The 19,799-nt window shown below is 40.3% G+C and overlaps 2 protein-coding genes across 3 annotated transcripts; both read left to right on the forward strand.

Annotated features, from left to right (window-relative positions):
• Window positions 1–583: 583 nt before the first annotated feature.
• Window positions 584–12,554, forward strand: LOC308120600 (ATP-sensitive inward rectifier potassium channel 10-like). Its single transcript, XM_080481296.1, has 6 exons — window positions 584–857; window positions 7,522–7,867; window positions 8,395–8,606; window positions 9,336–9,467; window positions 9,565–9,742; window positions 9,846–12,554. Exons 2-6 carry the CDS (start codon window positions 7,522–7,524, stop codon window positions 10,241–10,243), a joined length of 1,266 nt encoding a protein of 421 aa, XP_080337422.1. The 5' UTR covers window positions 584–857; the 3' UTR covers window positions 10,244–12,554.
• A 1,566-nt stretch (window positions 12,555–14,120) lies between these two features.
• On the forward strand, window positions 14,121–19,326 carry LOC308125106 (uncharacterized protein). Of its 2 annotated transcripts, XR_013936357.1 has the most exons (7): window positions 14,121–14,211; window positions 14,745–15,053; window positions 15,132–15,416; window positions 16,445–16,561; window positions 17,049–17,092; window positions 17,200–17,355; window positions 18,760–19,326. XR_013936357.1 is itself a non-coding variant. In XM_080488620.1 (6 exons), the coding sequence occupies exons 1-6, from the start codon at window positions 14,133–14,135 to the stop codon at window positions 18,925–18,927; spliced, it is 1,002 nt and encodes a 333-aa protein (XP_080344746.1). In that variant the 5' UTR covers window positions 14,121–14,132; the 3' UTR covers window positions 18,928–19,061. The 2 variants fall into 2 exon arrangements, 1 of the variants encoding a protein (XP_080344746.1); XM_080488620.1 differs by lacking the exon at window positions 17,200–17,355 and having other exon boundaries at window positions 18,760–19,061.
• Window positions 19,327–19,799: the final 473 nt, after the last annotated feature.

Raw genomic sequence — 19,799 nt, forward strand, 5'->3', positions numbered from 1 at the left:
GACGCTCAGTACGAACGCTCTTGGACACAGCAAACGCCGGGCACAGACGTTATGAATAGGGGGCTCTGTGGTTTCCCCTAAAAGAGTGTGTGTGTGTGTGTGTGTGTGTGTGTGTGTGTGTGTGTGTGTGTGTGTGTGTGTGTGTGTGTGTGTGTGTGTGTGTGTGTGTGTGTGTGTGTGTGTGTGTGTGTGCAGCAGGGGGTGGTTTATTTGTGCCGTTTGTTGGTGCGTTTGCATGCGTCTCTCGCATGTGAGGCCCAAACATGTGCATCTTTGTTTGTGAGTGTTTGAGACGCACACTTGCCTTTCCACATTATACAGAAGAAAACAAGACAAGCAACAAACACTGAACAACGCTAACGATGAAAAATAAACAATATACTTTGAGACCGAGTCCCTCAGCCTCCCTGTAAATGTTGCGCTCATATTGTTTTTTGGGAGTCTGCTGCGTTTCGACTCTGAAGTGAGACCGCAGCGTCGATCAATTATTGCAGCAATTACACAGACGTGAGCAGGGCACAAGAGAATCTCAGGGGTGAGGGCGAGTGGAAAGTGAGGGAGAGGCCTTTTATAAAGCCACGTCCTGTCACTTTGGGAAGAATTTGCAGGCGGACAGAGCGGGCTTTGGATAACAGGAGGCTGGCGAGCCAATGACTGTCCCTATAATTCTCCTCAGTGGTGTATCGGTGTTGCGTTGACGCAGCCTGCTGAAGTCACTCCTGCAGAATTACAGTCCCATTTGTGTCCCAAGAGCATGCGTATGACAACAAAGCAGACATGTGGACGAAAGGCTGAGCGTTTGGTCTCCCAACTCCTCTCTGCACGTATCAATTAGGTTGCTGTTCTGCGCTGAAAAGGTAAGCAAATTAATTTCTTGGGAGCGTGCACTCTAAAATACTTGAGAGAGTAATTAAAAAATAGGAATAAAGTCTGTAGGATACTTATTTTTTTATTAATTTGCATGTTTATCATAACAAAGCATCATTATGTTAAAACAATGTGTTTTTTTTAAAGAATATTTTGATATTTTTGAAAAAAACAAAGTTTGAAAACACTGTTTTCATTGAGGAGATGCTGAGGATTTTCAGGCTCCTGCAGATCTGTAGTATACAAACACGTGGCAACAAGCGGCATCCAACAACTCTAACATGCACAAAAAGGTCAACTATCATTCTCCAGAAGATTTGACCAGTTTAAGGTGAAAATTTGAATTTGTAGCCTGTTTTAAAAAACATCCGATCCCGAGTGTCAGATGATACACCTCCACACACACACACACACACACACACACACACACGCACACGCACACACACACTGCAGCGAAACACGAAGACGTGATTCTGGATTAAAGGAAAAACTTTACCTTGAGCTTTTTAATGTTGAACATTGTGTATTTTCCATGTGTTTTCCACTGAGTACAATCAAAACATAATGAGCGGGGGGGAAAAAAACAACCCTACCTTTAGATCCTTTGAAATAATAAAAAATAAAAAGGATTTTGATTTCAGCAACATTCAAGAAAAACAACTGACAGAAGTTATGCCGATGATCCCATCTGTTGGGTGCCGAGTTACTTAAATCAAGAATTTGATGTTGAGATGATGTTTGTGTTGTCTCATTTTTCACTAAATCTTAATAATTACAAAAACAAAGTGTTTAATTGTTGAGTCTTTGGAACCGGCATTTTACTGGAGGTTTAAATCAGCTGCCAGAAGAAAGAGCCCAAACTTTTTTTTAAATATCTTGAAGAAACAGATGGAAAGAAAAAGAAAGGCAGGTGAAACAAAGTGAGAGAAGGAGAACGTGCGTGTGGGAGAGTGAGGCGGCGATCGAGAGGCATAGAGGGAGGCGGATTACTCTTCACTCCAGAATACTAACGAGGGCCTTTTGTTACCGATCTTTTCCTCTTTTCCTCCCTCTCTTGCCCTCTCTTGTTTCCCCCTTCACTCATCTCTCCTTCTTTCTTACACAAACACGACCCCCCGTTTTTCAACATATTGATTTTGTTTCATTCTCAACCTTTTTTTTTTGTTTTGCAAATCATCCCACCCGGAAGGGATGTGTTCAAACCAAAATCTTTGTAATTTAACCTGCGTGGACTTTGTTTTGCGGACAAATGAACACAGTGATGCTATTAAAAATGTGTGTGCTGCAGTCTTCTCAATAACACATACATATATATGAAAACACACACACACACACACACACACACACACACACACACACACACACACACACACACACACACACACACACACACACACACACACACACACGGGATGGGCACAGAGTCGTTTTTGTCAATGGCGCCTTTTGTTTCTTTTATCTCAGCTCTCAACAAAGCATTCCTGTGTACACAGAGGAGAGAGAGAGAGAGAGAGAGAAGGACGGAGAGAGGAAGAGAGGAAAGTAGAAAGAGAGAGGGATAGAGAGAAGGGAGAGGAGGGGGAGTGTGTGTGTGTGTGTGTGTGTGTGTGTGTGTGTGTGTGTGTGTGTGTGTGTGTGTGTGTGTGTGTGTGTGTGTGTGTGTGTGTGTGTGTGTGTGTGTGTGTGTGTGTGTGTCAGGAAAACATCCAGCTCTCCTTTTGTCCGGTGAAAGGAAAAGTTTTGATTCACTTTTTGGACTCTGGCTCACTGAGGCTGCAGGGCGGTACTGTAAAGTTGTGGGGTTGCCATGGAGATGGAGTACATCCTACCGAAGAGGTGGGTCAACAACATTTCCGGCTTTTTACTCTCATTTACTCCCATTTGCTCTATTAGTTATCTGATACACCGCTACAGTGGAATTTATGTTGTTTTTCTCTCCGAGGGGACACTCGTGTGTGTGTGTGTGTGTATGTGTGTGTGTGTGTGTGTGTGTGTGTGTGTGTGTGTGTGTGTGTGTGTGTGTGATGCTGATACAGAACTGAGAGACTGACCTGTTCAATGCTGTCATTGTAATTGTGGAGCTTTTGAGAGGCTCACTCTTGCATAATCCCAAAAGTGTGATTTAATTAAAGCTGATTGGTTATGTAATCCATGAGGAGCTTCGCAAAGGAGCTATTTTAATGACCATGAAATGGACAAAATAATGTGGACGACATGCCTTTTTGTTTTCTCTTCACTGCTTTTCACAGCTTGAGTTATTTTGTTCGGATCCACAAACCGGCATGCTGACTAGTAATCTGTTTGAACGCGACACATCTTTACATAGTAGAAACATGCAGTCAACTGCAAGTTTCCTTGCCTGACAGATCACTTTCTTGAATTTTGAACATATTCCAAAAACATTTGCACAACTTTTTTCAACCTGGACCTGCAACATTTATGCAAATTCCAGAAGAGTTCTGAAGTTTAAGGGACTTTATACAACTTCCTTGAAAGAAAGTATTGAATCCATGAATGACGGTTATCGTTCAAAATGACGATGATCACACATTGTCTTGCTTTGTTTTCGTGTTTCCAACTTGCAAGTTATATCGTCAAGTGCAATAGTATCTTAAAGATCCCTATTGAACTGAAATGAAAAGCCTCAGCAGAGGAAGAAAACGTGAAGCGTTATGTAGATTAATGGCAATTTCCCGAAATCGTCTCCAATTTCAAACACATTTGACCTTTGAACAGTTACACTTCTTTGTCTTTCGGGCACAACAATGGATACAAACAGGTTTGTTTAACCTTCCCTGACAACTCTGTGCAGTTCATTCATCAAGGGTCTTATCCAGGGACCCACAGTGTTGAAGCAGTGGGATTTGAACCATCACACTTCCAGTAACAAGCTTCTCTAACCTCGGGTCTCAGTGTTGTTTTGTGTCCACTACTCTTAAGAAAATCGAATTGAATTTTTTTACAATTTGCTTGGTGATTTGGCCTTATTTGTTTCCAAATATTTCTTTATTGTGAAGCATACCATATAACAATGACAATGTTTCTACAGCCTCAAATCAAAAACATGTTTGGTACAGTATTTGTTGTAACATAAATATCAAAGCAAAATAATTCAAAATAAAAATCTTGGAGAAAAATAATAAGTAAAATAAATCGTAACTCCCTCCCCGCTAACTGCTACTTAACATTGTCACTGAAGTTGCCACCAATAATCAATTTGGTACGAAACATAATAAGGTTTTCTTGAAACATTCTGGGTCATCCCAATTTGGTCCGTACACATTCAGCAGTACGACTGGAGTGGACCGTATCTCTCCTGCAACTATAATGTATCTCCCATCTCTGTCTGCGACGGTGGACTTATTTAAAAAAGGAACATTTATATTCATAATTATGGCTCCTCTTCTCGTCTTCGCTTCAAATGTGGAGTGGTACACTTGACTAATCCACTTGGCTCAGATTCTATTATGTGCTTAATTTTTCAGGTTTGTTTTTTAAAATATCTAAATAAAAATGTATCACATCTTCCTCCTTGATCCAAAATTGAACTTCTTACTACTCCTCCTTCTTTAAGAGTTTCCACAACCTTGTAATCTCTATTTGTAGCTGTTTTCCTTTCTCACTAATGTTTTCAATACAATATTTGAAAACCTCCCAGAGGTTTGCGTCATAAGGTTTTTGATTGACATGACACTTTTAAACTTAATTTGCAGAGCTGCAGGTGAGTGCGTCTTTCTTGCTCATCGCTCGACGGCGGCCCCAGCTTGGGCCTTATGTTTGACACCCTGATCTATACGCTGGTGCATGTGCATTAACAATCCAAGTGTTGTCATGAATAAATGAAAAGAGAATTCCAAAGTCCAAAATGAATGCGAAACTTCAATCACTCGTTTTTTTTTACTTGGGTAAGGCATCCGAGGTTTTACACATTTAAAATGTGTAAAACCAGGCTTCCAAATCCAGAAAAAAGTAAAGTGAATTGTGTACACTATTAAATTGATGTCCACATAGCTTTGGCCAGAAATGCAGCGCTCACAGCTTTTACATGAGATGTGTACGTACATGTGAGAAAGTCACACAGAGAGACCTTGTGAGAATCCAGAGTGTAAAGCTGTAAAAAAAAAAAACACCTGAGAAAAAGATTGCAAAGAACCTGAGTGTCAGGCTGAAAGAAGACCAGAGCGCACAGGAAGCCAAATTGGCCCTCGGCTAACAGACTCTTACTGCCGTCTCCAGTTTCCAGTCAGAAGTTCACTCTTTGTCCAGTAAAGGCCTCTCCGGCTCGACCGACACCATGCTTTTATATGCATATATAACAAAACCTTATCTAGGTAAACGTCTGCATTTTTGCCTTAATTGACTCATTCAGCTTTCTCCTCTCTCCCTCCGCCTCACAAACGAGTCTCTGTGTGGATGTCTGTTGCGTTAATGCATCTCCGTCCTGATTCAACTCGTCTTTCTTTTCTCTTTCCTCTCCCTTATCGTCCCCTCTCTTGCGGGCCATCCTGTCCTCTGGCCTGGACGATTCAAACAACGTAAGTGAGCGTGTCAAATTATGTGAGCAACACAGAAACGGCCGGTGTGGATCCGGGGTGGACCGCATCGAAATGTCCTGACAAGCGTTCACACGTGTAAACCACTGAAGATATCAGAGCTGCTTTGACACACGGGCAGCTTTAAAGAGTTTGGTTATTTCGGATTCATTTTGTCCGACTTGCACAGAAATTCAGGCGTCACTCATGTGCGATGGGATTAAATGTTTCGGGAAAATAACCAGATTCTTAGATATATATACATATATATATGCATTTGATTTTGAGGTCATACAGGGTGTGTAGCAATCAATAATTAATAGTGGCCCATAACATAACATAACATAACATAACATAACATAACATAACATAACATAACATAACACAATGTTTCTATTTTTAAGTATTTTGTTACATTTTCGGCAAGCAGACATTATTACACGTAAATTGGCCCAAATTACAATGACAGTGGCCATTATTAAATTTTTGTGACAGGCTGTCTGTGGGCTTTCATGAAGACAATCCCAAAGGGTTGAATAGAAAAGAAACTAAACTAAAATGCTGTAAAACTAACTTTGATAAAAAAAAAATCAGATCCGCTGACAGATGAGTGAGTCAGTTTCAAAAAAAAAAAAAGTTTTAGTAAAATTTTTAGCACAATCAAATGTTTGTTATAATATGTTTGGTTAAGAAACACTTGCTTCATATGCTACCGGATCAGCTGTATAGTTTTTATGAGTTCTGCTCAGTCAGTTAGTAATAAAGTGGGCTTATCTTATCTGGTTTAATAAATAACAAGACCGCCAGAATTACTCTGTTGCACACTACGATTATCCCTGTTTGAAAAGTTCCGCTTGTGGTTTTGCTTGTTTTCAGTGTCTGTAGGAGAGTCTGGGGGAAATTGTGACAGACATGATGGTGTGTAATTAGTTTTTTTGTTTTTTTTGTTGAAATGACTCACTAATTCAGATATAGTCATAATATAGTCATAATACTGAGAATACTAATTCAGAGAATACTGAACGTCTGGTTTCACCGACAGACTCCCACCAACATAAGCTTTCTTCCACTGCATGGCTACATTTCCAAAACTAACAAAGTGTAGTCGACATCACTCTAATTAAATACATACAGACACAGGAGGATAGGTAGAGTGTTTGTTTTGCACTTCATATTACCATCCTCCATTTGATATAATTGCTTTGCATTTTTAAGATTCATTTAGTTTAATACCTTATTTATCATTTGGTTGGATCCTATGCTTCTCTGTGTGCATTCATCATGCATTAAAGTGCTTGCTCAACACTGCAAGAGATAAAATCTTTACCAAGTTTACTTGTGTTGTTTCTGGTCAACATGTCTCATCCCACTTGATTTATGATAAACTCGCCTATCAAATCATATTTCAGCAAGATCGATGGCCTTGTTTTAAGACAATGCACCCTAAGTATCTTGTTTGGTCAAAGGATCTTGAAATCATCTTGTTTTGAGTTGTATTTTAGAAGAAACAATGTTTATCTTAGATTTAATACAATTTTCAAGCAGATTTATATGAGCTAGATATTCTTGATTCGTGGCTTATTCTAAGACGCCAAGCTTGAAAATACTGCTAAAAGATAACCCAAAGTAAATTTTCTCTTACCAAGACACTTGTTCTATTTTTTCCTCTCTCACTTAATTCAAGGTAAAAGTACCTCGAAATGAGCTTTTGTTTTGAGAGGGGCATTTTTTTTCAGTGCAACTATGCATGAGCACGCACAGGCTTATAAATATCTTTGTTAGACATATTGTTTTGACCTTTGACCTTCTGACTGGATCTCTAACCTGATTCTGGGGTCTGCTCTTCCTCAATGTCTCACTTATTCTCATGTCTACTTTCCTCATTGTCTGTTGGAATGACTAACTTGCATAGTTTGGATCCATTTCCTACGTCTGACAAAATCCCAAACCCAATTTAAACCCTGATTTTCTTGGGCATATTCCGCAATATTTTAATAAGCCATGAAGGCAAAAAAATGGAAAGGAGCAGAGTCAAGGCCAGAAATGTGGTGTTGTTGTTACGTCATGGAGAGTTAACTAATGAACAAGTTGCTGATTTTTTCTTGTTGTTGCCGTTTACCAGATGACCTCGGCCACTCCTCCCTCCTCTCGAAGCGCGTCGCCTCAGAAAGTCTGCCATTCCCAGACGCAGACGGACGTCCTCAAGCCTTTACTCGGAGGTGGGGTATCCAGCAGTGGGGGGACTCTGAGGAAGAGGAGACGGGTCCTGTCGAAAGATGGCCGCAGCAACGTGCGCATCGAGCACGTCAGCGGGAGAGGCGGCCTCTACATGCGGGACCTCTGGACGACGTTCCTGGACATGCAGTGGCGCTACAAGTTCTTCCTGTTCACTGCCACGTTTGCAGGGACCTGGTTCCTGTTCGGGGTGCTGTGGTACCTGGTGGCGCTGGTGCACGGAGACCTGCTGGGTGAGAGTCCAGCGGGGAGTTTAACAAGGAGCGCACAGTATATTAAACTAACCACATCCCATTTTCACTCCAGTTTAGATGATGCACTCTCTTTCAAAGTAGTCTTGGCAGGGAGAGGTGTAACAAGAAGAAGAAATGTCCTTCAACGTTGTTTCCTAATTTGTACAAATACTATGCATTGAAGGAGCCCCAAAAAAAGTTTAATTGTGTCACATCAATAAACACATTCACCGAGTGAGAGTGTTAATTCTGGCTCCTGGCTTTCGTTATGCTTTTTTTTTTAATTAAACAGGAGTTCATAGAATCCTGATGACATTTGTTGTAATACTATTGTCTCTTTGTTTCCACTTTTGAAGAATCCTGCTAAAGAAATATTTAGTTCTTGAATCATAACAAGCTGTCCCATCACGGGATTTTTGTTAGGCACGATAACACAAATTACTCAATGTTTTTTTTTTTTTAACCTGCTATGCTAATATATATTATGAAGTATCCCAAATGAGCATATCTTAACCATGCCCCTCCAGAGTTTGATCCTCCCTCAAACCACACGCCCTGCGTGATGCAGATGCAGACCCTGACAGGAGCGTTCCTCTTCTCGCTGGAGTCCCAGACGACCATCGGTTATGGCTTTCGCTGCATCACTGAGGAATGTCCTGCGGCGGTAATCCTCCTCATTCTGCAGCTGGTCATCACAATGATCATGGAAATCTTCATCACTGGGACCTTTTTGGCCAAGGTAGCTTCCATATTAAAAAGAAATAAATAAAAATCAAGCTGCATTATGATATAAAGTGAGAAGAAGCTATATAATAGAATACAGAATAAATCTGGGGATTTGTATCTTTTTAAAAGCATTTTGAAATGAGTCTGATCCAACCTGAAACATGAATTACATTTTGTTTTTTGGTTTTTTTCAAGAGCCTGAAAATTACACAAATGGATCCATACGACAGTCTTTGAATTATTTTAGTCAGGATAGGTGGATTAACTTTGTTTTATTAAAACGTATCTGTTGTCTGTTGTTATCTATTGTGAGGAAATCCCCAGGCTTCCAGTGGCGTAATATGATTTACATGTGATGTTGTCACAGTGAGGCCTGTTTACACGACAACGCTTTCAAGTGAAAACGCAAAACGGTCATTTTTGGCAACCATGCTCGGAGCCCCTGAAAATGGTCTCCGTGTAGACGGCCAAAACGCTGCTATTGCGCGTCCGCACTGTTTATAGGGTATTGTTTTTCGAGCATGTGTGAGTGGTTTTGTTACAAAAACAACCAATAGCACCAACTTATGGCCTAACATGAAAACTACTTTGTTTTCAGCATTTCTGCCGTTGCCGTGGAGGCTGACATTATTTTCGAAATGTTACTGTCTAAACGCAAAAACTTTCTGAAACCAAAAACAATGTGTTTTCACTTGAAACAGTGTTGTGTAAACAGGGGCCTGATTGAGCTTCTCCCTATCAGATGGCACGGCCAAAGAAAAGAGGTGAGACGGTGAAGTTTAGCCAGCACGCCGTGGTTTCGTCGCACGACGGCCGACCCTGCCTGATGATCAGGGTGGCCAACATGCGCAAGAGTCTTCTGATCGGTTGTCAGGTAACTTTGCACGCAATGGGAATGAGTGAAAAACAAAAAACACGGTCAAACTTTTGCTCCTTTTGCTCCACTTTTGTTCATACATCGTTCTCTGCAGGTGACTGGAAAACTGCTCCAGACATCTCTGACTAAGGAAGGTGAGACGGTTCGTCTCGATCAGAGAAATGTTCCTTTTGAAGTGGAGGCTTCCAGTGACCACCCGTGCCTCATACTGCCCCTCACTTTCTACCACGTCATCGATGACAACAGCCCCTTGCGAGCCTGGGCAGCCAAGGGTAAGTTTGGTGATAAGTGACTAATTCTCAGTATAACAAATGGTCAGAAATTCAGCTTTAGGTTCACTATTTTTCCAAATTTTTTGTTGTTGACCATCACCAGGTGGTGGTTGGACAGACCCAGAATTGGCGGACTTTGAGCTGCTGGTGATCATGAGCGCCACGGTGGAGCCAACGTCCGCCACCTGCCAGGTTCGCACCTCCTACCTGCCCGATGAGATCCTCTGGGGCTACGAGTTCCCCCCCGTCGTCTCCCTCTCCCCATCGGGCAAATACGTAGCGGACTTTGCCTTTTTTGACAAAGTGGCCAAGACCAAGACCACCCCCATCTTCAAACCGTCCAGTCCCCAGCACACGTACCAGAGCAACGGGAGCGGGCCCGTACCGGACGTGTCCGATCCAGAGAAGATCCGTCTGGAGCAGAGCTACAGGGAGCAGAGAGCGGAGGATCGAGGCCGAGCCAGGGATACTCCTCTCAGCGTTCGGATTAGCAACGTGTGAATAAACGGACAACTTAAGAACGAAGTCTTTTAAAGAATGCTACACAAGTTAAATCTCAATAACACATCAGTGAAACATAATATCAAAACCAATATAAAACTGTCTTCTTTGACTGTCACATCAGAATGATCTGGGGCGGGGGGGGGGGGGGGGGGGGGGGGTGCAAATATGGAAGAATGTGGACTACTGTTTGGTCTCCTTCAAGTTTTTCATTGTCATATGTTTGTGGGTACGTGCATGTTTTACCCTGTTCTGATTTGTATTCATAGGATTTTATAACACATTTTTCTAACTGCATCTATTTACATAGTGAATGTGGTGATGATTTATTCACCTTACATAGGCCGAGGCCCCGTTTACAAAAGACGGAGCCTGAACGTTTTCAGAAAGTTGAGTTTTCCTCCATTTCCACAAAGTGTTTTCAAAAAGTTCCATCTCGGCAGCTGTTTTCGGAAAGCTGCGTTTTCAGTGGCTCCAAACACTGTCGCTGTGTAAACGGTCGCCCAAAATTCAGTGAAACAACGAAAGTTTTGCGTTTTCAGTTGAAAACGTTGTTGTGTAAACGGGGCCTGGGTGTAGTTAATATTTAGGACCTGTCCAACGCTGTTTCATGTAACCGCATTGTTTTTGGCCGATCATCTACACGCGCTGCGTTTTTGGAGCCTTAGAACTTTCTTTTTTTTTTTTTTTTAAATGGGGTTCCAGAGTGGAGATATTTAATAACGCCGCCTCAGCTTTGACGTGTGAATTTTTCAAGATGCACATTTGCTAAAAAAGATGATGTTATCGCCCCACCTCTTGACCGGATTGTCCCGTGACCCTCTCCCTGACGTCGCTTCACAACAACAATGGCGGTCTTACATGCTCCAGATGGTACTTGCAGAAGCTACCGATGCTGTTTGGTTTAATAAGGCAACATGTTGGATTTATCGAATTCTCCATTTTTGCATACTCCGTGTCTTATTCTCCATTTTTGGTGTTTTTCTGCGGCAGCGCTACAGCGCTCCCAATAGGCCTGGCATATGGACCACAACATTTTCAGCAGTTTGTGTCACGTGGGCACAGAGGTTTCCCGTGGGCACGGGAAACTTCTTAAGATCGACGGGCCTTAGTCACAAAGAAATGCATTTGAGAGGTTGGAAACCTTGGTGATTACTCACACACCACTGTTTATTTAAACGTTTCCATTGTAGAGGAGAAGTAGGTGGGAGATGTCAATGACAGGATGAGCAGAAAATCCACCCAATTCAGGATTTTCCTCTAACATGCATGTAATTCACACACATGGACTTGACTACTAAACTACCAATGCTGAAAGTTTCGGCAGTTCATCAGCTGCTCAGCCGCCCACGCTCAATTTCCTGTCAATGGGCTTTTTCTGCATTTCCTGTGGAGGAAGTGCATATGACAAGTATGGTACTATGTTTAGTATGGTACTTTGGAAATCCTGTAATGATGTAACGTAGCACTCAAATATGAACAAACTCCAGACTGAAAACTGTGTTCAAGGTGCTCTGTATACTGTTTCTCTTCGTGGTGTGTATACTTTCGGTTTCCCACTTCAGAACATATTCTTAGCACTTTATGATGTACTGTACAATGGCACCTTAGAAAATTTTGAGAAGAAAAAAAAAAGACATTGGAAATCATCTAACTTGAAGCATGTTTGATTCTGGCTTTAAGCAAGCTGATGAATGAAATGACGCTTCCAGGTTATCGAGACAGCTACTGTACATACACGAATGTGTCCATATGTCAATTCAGTCTTTTGCAGGTTGCGCTTTTAAAAGTCAGACGTTGCAGCTGTCTGTCCATATTTGAGGTACTAACACTGTTAACAGTTTGCACTTTTTTTTTTTTTATTGTTGTTGTAAAAGCTCCATTACCTTTCGTCTAGACAACAGAATCAGTGTAAGATGTGTAAAAATGTTTGCTGCAGAGGGGCGTGTACAGATGTGGGAAAGTGAAAGTAGGAAAGTGATGTTTGAAATGACACATGAAACAAGGCTGGGTGAGATGGAAATGAATGTGGTGGGGATTTAATGTATTTGTTTACTAATTAACACAAAGCAAAGCTCTGGAGATTCAGTAGCGCTATCGCAGAGTTCAAATGAGATAACTGATGAAAAAAAAAAGTGCTTTAATAAAGCTGATTATTGAATGTCACATGTTGTTAAATGGCTTCATAAACTCTTTTTGTCCGTAATTGGAATTTTTTTTTGCCACAAATCAGAAATCTGTAAGTCAATTTAAGCCCTGCTCTTTGGGCTGTGTTGAACTGGACATGATTGAAATTAAACAAAAATTAGGGAAATATTGTTTATTTCTTTGTTGCCACAATGCTTCTTGGAGATAAGTCATACTTTTGGAAAGCCTGTTAATTAAAGGGGTCATATTATGCAGCTTTTCAAAACTTTCACATGGTCTCATTGGTCTAAAAACATTGTATTCATAGTTTCTTGCCCCAAATCGAACTTTTCCTGCATTTGAATATTGGATCATAGGAGATGCATTCAGAATCTGCTGTGTCTGTGTGTGCTGGACTGGCTCCGCCCACACATGCCCGTCTTGGGAAGAGGAGGAATTACTTCTTCTCGTGGTGCCATGTGCTGGAGCAGAGCTGCCTAATTATGGGAGGGTCAAAGGGAGGAGCCTACTTTGATTAGGATTGGCTAAACCCCTGATGACACTATATAGGGTTTGATTTCTGATTGGCTGGTTGGAGCAACACACTTTTTAAAAAATGTAACAAGCCAGGGAGAGAGAGAGAGAGAGAGAGGACAGACTTTCTTCACGGGGCGTCATTCCCAGGTACGGGGATGCATATTAATATTGGAAAACCATTAGAAAGTGAATTTTGCATAGGATGACTTTAAGAGAGTGTATTTCTCAGACATTGTCTTCATACCAGGCAGACTCAATGTCCCTACACAAGTATCAGCATATCTTCACTCACCTGGAATCACCATGAGAAGAAGGTGCAAATATAACATCATACAACAACAACTAACAACAAAAAAAACTATTTTATCAGAGATAGGTTTAGTTTATGGGTGTAACGCAAACAATCAGCTCAGCTGTTCATCGGAAAAATTTATGTAGGGGAATAAAGAGAAAATGCAATTTATTGCTCAAAATTATTGTTCCCACAGAGAATTACGGTACAAAACACATTTTCTCATTTCATGTGCTCCGTTTATGTATTGGTCAATGGGCACATTCCCAGACAAAATGTATATATAAAATTACTATGCAGTCAAATAAAATTGAGGTACATTACATCACAGTAGAGAAAACATTAAAACTTTAGAACTCCACCCTTTGTGTCCAAGGCTGCATTTGGGTTCTGCCAGTGATTGTGACAATGGGACCAGGTGGACTTCTCAACGCCTCAGGCTTTAATAATAATTGGAATACATGTAAAAAAGATTCTGTTGTGTCTGTGATTATATGATTATATGAGGTTATTTTACAAACTTCCCCCAGTGTCTCTATAAGAGTTGAGACTGCGTTGAATATTACACCCCTTATTTAAATCTTTTTATTAACTGGTAATATTAATGACATATTTAATTGATAATGATAATCATCAGTAACATAGCTACTGTACGTTGGGGAAGAGGAAGAGAGCCTCTCTGTCTTTATGTTATCCTCTGTCTGCCTCTCTCTCCTTCCATGTTCTCGCTCTCGCACACACAAAAAACGATCGGGACTATTTTCACGGAGTTTTGCGTGGAGTAGGGGACAACTGGTAATATTAATGAAATATTTCATTGATAATTATAGTCATCAATAACATAGCTACTGTACGTTGGGGAGGAGGGAGAGAGTCTCTGTCTGCCTCTCTCTCCTTCCGTATTCTCTCTCTCTCACACACACAAAAGAGGAAATGTGTTGTAAAAGACATCTGTTCATGGCGCGTGTTACATGTTTCTGGGTTTTTCTGGTGCATTTGTACCCAACACAAGGTAATTCAGTTTTTACAAACTTTCATGGATTTAAAAGTCGTCCTCTTTACCTTATAATGAAACAAAGTGAATGCAGGACAGTTAGAAAATGTCAGAATGTTTCTTCTGATCTTGTTCAAAGCTGCGAAATAATCATAAAAATTAATAATTAATCCAACTGCAGAATTTTGTGGTGGTTCCTTTAATATGTAACCTTTGTACATATTTGGGAATATGTCGTTGTCATTTCAGCTTATTGAACCTTTCGAAACTGTTCTTTCGAATCTGCCGAGAGCCCATTGAGATAACTGGATTTCCCCATGAAGTCATGAAGCTGTAACAGTGTCTCTATTGACTATTACCATTATACATACTTGATTTGTGAAAACTAAACTGTGGTTGAAAGTCAGTAAAAGAAAATACTGTGTCACATAGAGTGTGACTTTGTCCTGTGATGGGATGGTTAGAGAAACTAAATAAGTTTGTCAATTTCGGAATTAATAACATAACAAAATGCTTGAAATTGTACGTAATCTGCATCCCCTGTTTTACAGCCCAGTCCAGCGTTCCTCCTGTGTTCGTGCAGAAAGGCAGAGATGTGCTGCTGGATGTCAACAACGTGCCTGACAAGTTTCATCTGTTTGTATGGAAATTTGATAGAAAAGATACAATTTTAGTATCCTTTACACCTGGTAACAAACCAAAAATCAGACCAGCTTACACTGGAAGGATTGATCACGATGGAAAAACTATATACTCTGTGATACTGAAGAACCTACAAGAGACAGACAGTGGAGTTTATACTGCACGAGTGACAGTGGATAATGACGTCACATTAGTCCAACACAACATCACAGTTCAAGGTAAGTTTCCTTACATTTCAAACTCTTCAGAATACCTACTTGCACATTTCTAAAACTTCTCACACTCTGTCCTTCCAGATGTTGTGTCTCCCGTCGTGCTGAAGGTGAACTCTGTATCAAACAACTCACACTCCTGTAACGTCACTTTGACCTGCAGCGCGGCGGACTCTCACATCAGCAGCACTTTTAGATGTGTCAATCAAAAATGTGATCAGGATGGAGGAACTCAATCAAAGATCACAAACTCCAGTGCTGCTCTGGAAGTCCACCTGATGGATGTTACAGTGAGCTGTAAACACAGTAACCAGGTCAGCTCGACTGAGAACATGACGGATATTAAACATCTCTGCCCCCAGGACACTGGTAGGTCTGGAAGAGACAGTGTAAATGCACAGGTTGGATTTTTGACAAGTTTGAAGTAGGAAAAGTTCTTGTGATTTGAGGAAAGTTATAAGTTTTAATATGGTATGGAAACTTTTCGATTGTGAGGGTTTTAGGCTCCATTTAAACGGCATTGCTTCAAGTGAAGACAATTCGTTTTTGCGTTTTCATTTTATAAAGTTTTGGTTTTTACACAGCAGTATTTTGAAAATGATGTCTGTTAACACAAACATGCTGAAAACAATGTAGTTGTCATGTACAGCCACGAGTGGGTGCTGTCGTCTGTTTTTGTAATGAAACCACACATGTGCGCCCAGAGAACCATCAGCTATAAACACTGACAATGGGAGTACAGGGACATTCGTATGGACAGACGACCAAGTTAGATTGTTAATACGGTGACTCTCGACTATAAAACTACCAAGTTCCAGGAGAATATAGAGTGGGAGTCATGACACTCTGGAGTTGTTGTTATTGTCCATCGACTGAGCATGAGCAAAAGAACTGTTCTCTATAGCCATGGTACGACTGCACAGTAGCAGTATTTCTGAAAGTTTGTTTATCTCCCATTTATACGGAGACACAGTTGCAGCATTTGTCAAAAGTTCCATCGTGGGAAGTTTGTAATGACCAACCGTGATCAGATCAAGACAAATAACTAGTTACATTTGTTAAACTGAAATTTAAGGTAATCACTTTGAGTTTGTACCCACAACATCTTGATAGAGATTGATTTTGATTCTTATTTGTGCATTAAAACTCTAGTTTTGATTACTTTACAAACTATTCATGTTTGAAAAAAAATAAAAAAATTCTTATCTACTATCCGGCCTGAACATGTCTGTAAGGAAATATGCACTGTGAATGCTGACGATTGTGGTAAGTTGTATTAGTGCTTAAATCTATTACTGGAACACTTCATAGCCTCCAACCTCGTCACTGAAATGGAACGATTGAAATAGTTTATCCAACCACATTTTTCTCATGTGGTATTTGTTTTTTCTTAACAGGTGCTGGACAATACCGCCACCATATAACTGGTGGTATAGTTGGTGGTATAGTTGGTGGTGCAGTAGGGCTTCTTTTCTTCACAGCTGTTGTGGCAGTTTATCGTCGTCGCCAGAGAAGTAAGTCCAAACTTATCACGTCATGAAATGGGTTTACTATACATGGAAATTAATTTCTGTCTCAGTCGATCTGCTGTATCCAATCGGCTTATTTAATGTTTCCCTCATCTCGCATACAAGAAAAACATCAGAAATCCTTCAATGAACAATGATTTGTCACATTTGATTTACCACATTAAATATAGTGGGATTTTTCTGACTTGAACCTCGTATGGATTGATTCTCTATTTGGATCATTTTATTGTGTTACTTCCTTGAGCTGTGAGCTCATGTGGGATTAAAAAGTTGTTTCACTGATCAACCATTTCAACATTACATCTTGGCATTGTTAACATCAACCAGGTTCTGCAGATTTCGTCTCCATTAAGAAAATTGGCAAAAGGTTGGAACTGAAGTGCAGAAATGCCATTGTGGGAAATAAAGGGTCAATAAAGTCAAACGAGACTTTTCATTGTAATTCACATTGTTTGTCCTGTTTCATCTGCAGGTCAAGATGTGACAGACGCTTCCACAGTCTACGCGGTTCCAATGGTAAGATTCAGTTTTCCTTAATCTAAAATGCATTGCATTTTTCTCTGGATGGCTTTTAGACAAAACCTTTAAAGTGTTCCAACAGCTGTGTTTGTCTCTGTTCATAGTCCTGCTGTTTGCTCCTACAAGTCACTCGCTTGTTCACTTCTCGTGCCGCTTGCTGTCTGTGCTCAAACATCCTACTTTGGACAATTTGGAATATTTGATGCAAATCATCAGAAAGCAGGGAGCTGCCTGTTACACAGTCATATCCCACTTTCATGGTGAGTTTGGCTTTTCAAACTGTGTAATGTGTCTTCATACTTAATGTGTCTGCTTAATGTGTCTTAATGCATAATGTCTCCGATTGTTGGGCTCCATAAGAACAGACAGATAGAAATATAGAGATTCTTCATTCACAAGGAGGGAATCATTCTCTCCAGCAGCTCACCAAAAAATGAAGAATACATTTATAATAATGACAACTACTTTACTTTAGGGCCGTGGTAGAGAAGAATATTCGGTTTGGATCTCACAATCTCTGAGCAAGGCGCCATGGTTGCTGCACCAGTCCTTGAATGTTGTCAAAAGTTAAATACAGATGCTGGAAATGACGCATATACGCTATGTAGTACATGTTGCAACAACCTTTTCCTGGGACTCTAAAGTGACTGTGTGCTTTTAAGCACTAAAACAGGGCTCTGTCTCAGAGAGCCAAACAATCTTGCACAAGCAGATTCACACCTACAGGCAAGATCAGACTCACCACTTCACCTCACAAACATATCTCTTTACCGCATGCATAGAATGTACATTTAAACTCTGCATATTAAACTCAATGAGCCTGCATTTAGTTTCAGTTGTCCTTTTGGATGTCGTGTTTTATATTCGTAATTGGTCATTTGTGGTGTTTTGCCCAATGTGATGAATGTTTAACATGTTCAACGTAACATGTTACGTAGCTTTGAAGTCTGCATGTGCTGGTGTTGCTTGCTTCTGTTTAAAAACTCTGAAACCTTGGAAGTAACAGACATACTCTGTTGTCTGTGGAGCGAACAGTACAAATGCTTGAGGTACAAATATTTTACGATAGTAAAAAATACAGGCAGGTTCTGAAATGTAGGTAAAGAAGTAAAAATGTAACATAGTTTTGAATCACAAACCCCCCCCCCCCCCCCCTTTTTTTTTTAAATGTAATAACCTGACTGGACTCAGTATGAAATATGATTTTCATTTGAAACAGAAACAGGAAGTCCTGGCGTTCAGCTATTCTCTTAAACCGTTACCGTCAGCTCCTTTCGTACTTTCACTCATCCTCATGAAGGTTAAAAGGATTAAGTCCGTTTTAAGACTGCAAGGAGGAGAAAGATATTTGTGTTTAAGCTCAACAAGGAGAACAACAATGTCCTTAAACAAATAAATGCTCAAGTAAACACACCTGAAAATTGACTTCAGTTCAGTAACAAAACACTTCACTTGCCCTGTCTGTAAAACCGAGTCCAAAGAACCCAAGAAAAAACAGGATTTATCAGTTAAATTGCAGCCGGTGATGTACAGAAATATTTTCTTAGTATACAGATGAACTGTTGGGAACTACCTTAAGATTGCTTCTCACAGTAGTTAGATGCAATGAATGATGTGGACAAAATATAATATAGAAATAACTTTTCCATTTGTTGACTTTCTAGGTTGAAACTACAAAATATCCAGATGACACTCCGGATAGTGACGAGGCTTCACGTTCCATCTACAGTCTGGCGGGGCCTCGCGGAGAGTCTTCAGGGGCCGCTGACGCCGCAGACAAACCTCTGCCAGAGAGCCTGTATGCACAGATAGAAAAGACTCCAAGGGCCTGAAAAACCTTCTATCGTCAGGTCCTTCCATTTTCCTTATATCCAGCTGTGTTGACCTCAATCCAGTCCAATTCATTTCAGCTTTATTAGTGTAGTGTCACAGTCATTTCAGGGCACTTCTACAGAGAAAACCCCAACAAATAGACATGAGTAAGAAAAAGCGACTGTGGCAAAGGAAAAACTCCCTTTTTGGGGAAGTGAATATTAAGCCATGACATCGAGAACATTTACTGAGACTTCATTAAATCAGTGCTAAACGACTCTTAAAGAGGTCATATCATACAGCTTTTCAAAACTATAACATTGGTCTTTTTGTGCAGAAATGCTCTTATCAAAGTTTCTTGCCCCAAATTCAGGTTTTCCTTGATTTTCCTCCATTTGAATGTTGGATCATATGAGCTCCATTCAGAATCTGCTGTGTCTGCTGTGTCTGTGTGAGCTGGACTGACTCCACCTACATATGCATGGCTCAGTTGGTAGAGCGGTCATCTCCCAATTTGATTGGTTGCAGGTTAAATTCTACCCAAACAAAGGTTTGTATCCCCAGGATTATGTTGGAAAACCATTAGAAAGTGAAAATGTGCATAATACGAACAACAACAACGACAACGACAATAATATGGATGATAATAATAAGGATAATAATATGGATAATAATATAGATAATAATAATAATATGGATAATAATATGGATAAATAATAATATGGATAATAATATGGATAATAATATGGATAAATAATAATATGGATAATAATATGGATAATAATAATAATAATAATAATAATAATGATGATATGGATAATAATAATAGTGGTGGGCTGGAGGTTAGAGAAGCAAGCTTGTGTTTGGAAGTTCACAGGTTCACAGGTTCAAA

The sequence above is a fragment of the Lipophrys pholis genome (assembly GCF_963383615.2).
Source record: "Lipophrys pholis genome assembly, chromosome: 1".
NCBI lineage: Eukaryota > Metazoa > Chordata > Actinopteri > Blenniiformes > Blenniidae > Lipophrys > Lipophrys pholis.

What these genes read in the sequence shown, in the direction of transcription:
- LOC308120600 (XM_080481296.1), top strand. Translation starts at nt 7,522, where the DNA reads ATGACCTCGGCCACTCCTCCCTCCTCTCGAAGCGCGTCGCCTCAGAAA. An exon ending in CTGGGACCTTTTTGGCCAAG is followed by an intron (nt 8,607 to 9,335) that starts GTAGCTTCCATA and finishes TCTCCCTATCAG; the next exon opens with ATGGCACGGCCAAAGAAAAG. An exon ending in GCGAGCCTGGGCAGCCAAGG is followed by an intron (nt 9,743 to 9,845) that starts GTAAGTTTGGTG and finishes GACCATCACCAG; the next exon opens with GTGGTGGTTGGACAGACCCA.
- LOC308125106 (XM_080488620.1), top strand. Translation starts at nt 14,133, where the DNA reads ATGTGTTGTAAAAGACATCTGTTCATGGCGCGTGTTACATGTTTCTGG. An exon ending in GCATTTGTACCCAACACAAG is followed by an intron (nt 14,212 to 14,744) that starts GTAATTCAGTTT and finishes CCTGTTTTACAG; the next exon opens with CCCAGTCCAGCGTTCCTCCT. An exon ending in TTATCGTCGTCGCCAGAGAA is followed by an intron (nt 16,562 to 17,048) that starts GTAAGTCCAAAC and finishes TTTCATCTGCAG; the next exon opens with GTCAAGATGTGACAGACGCT.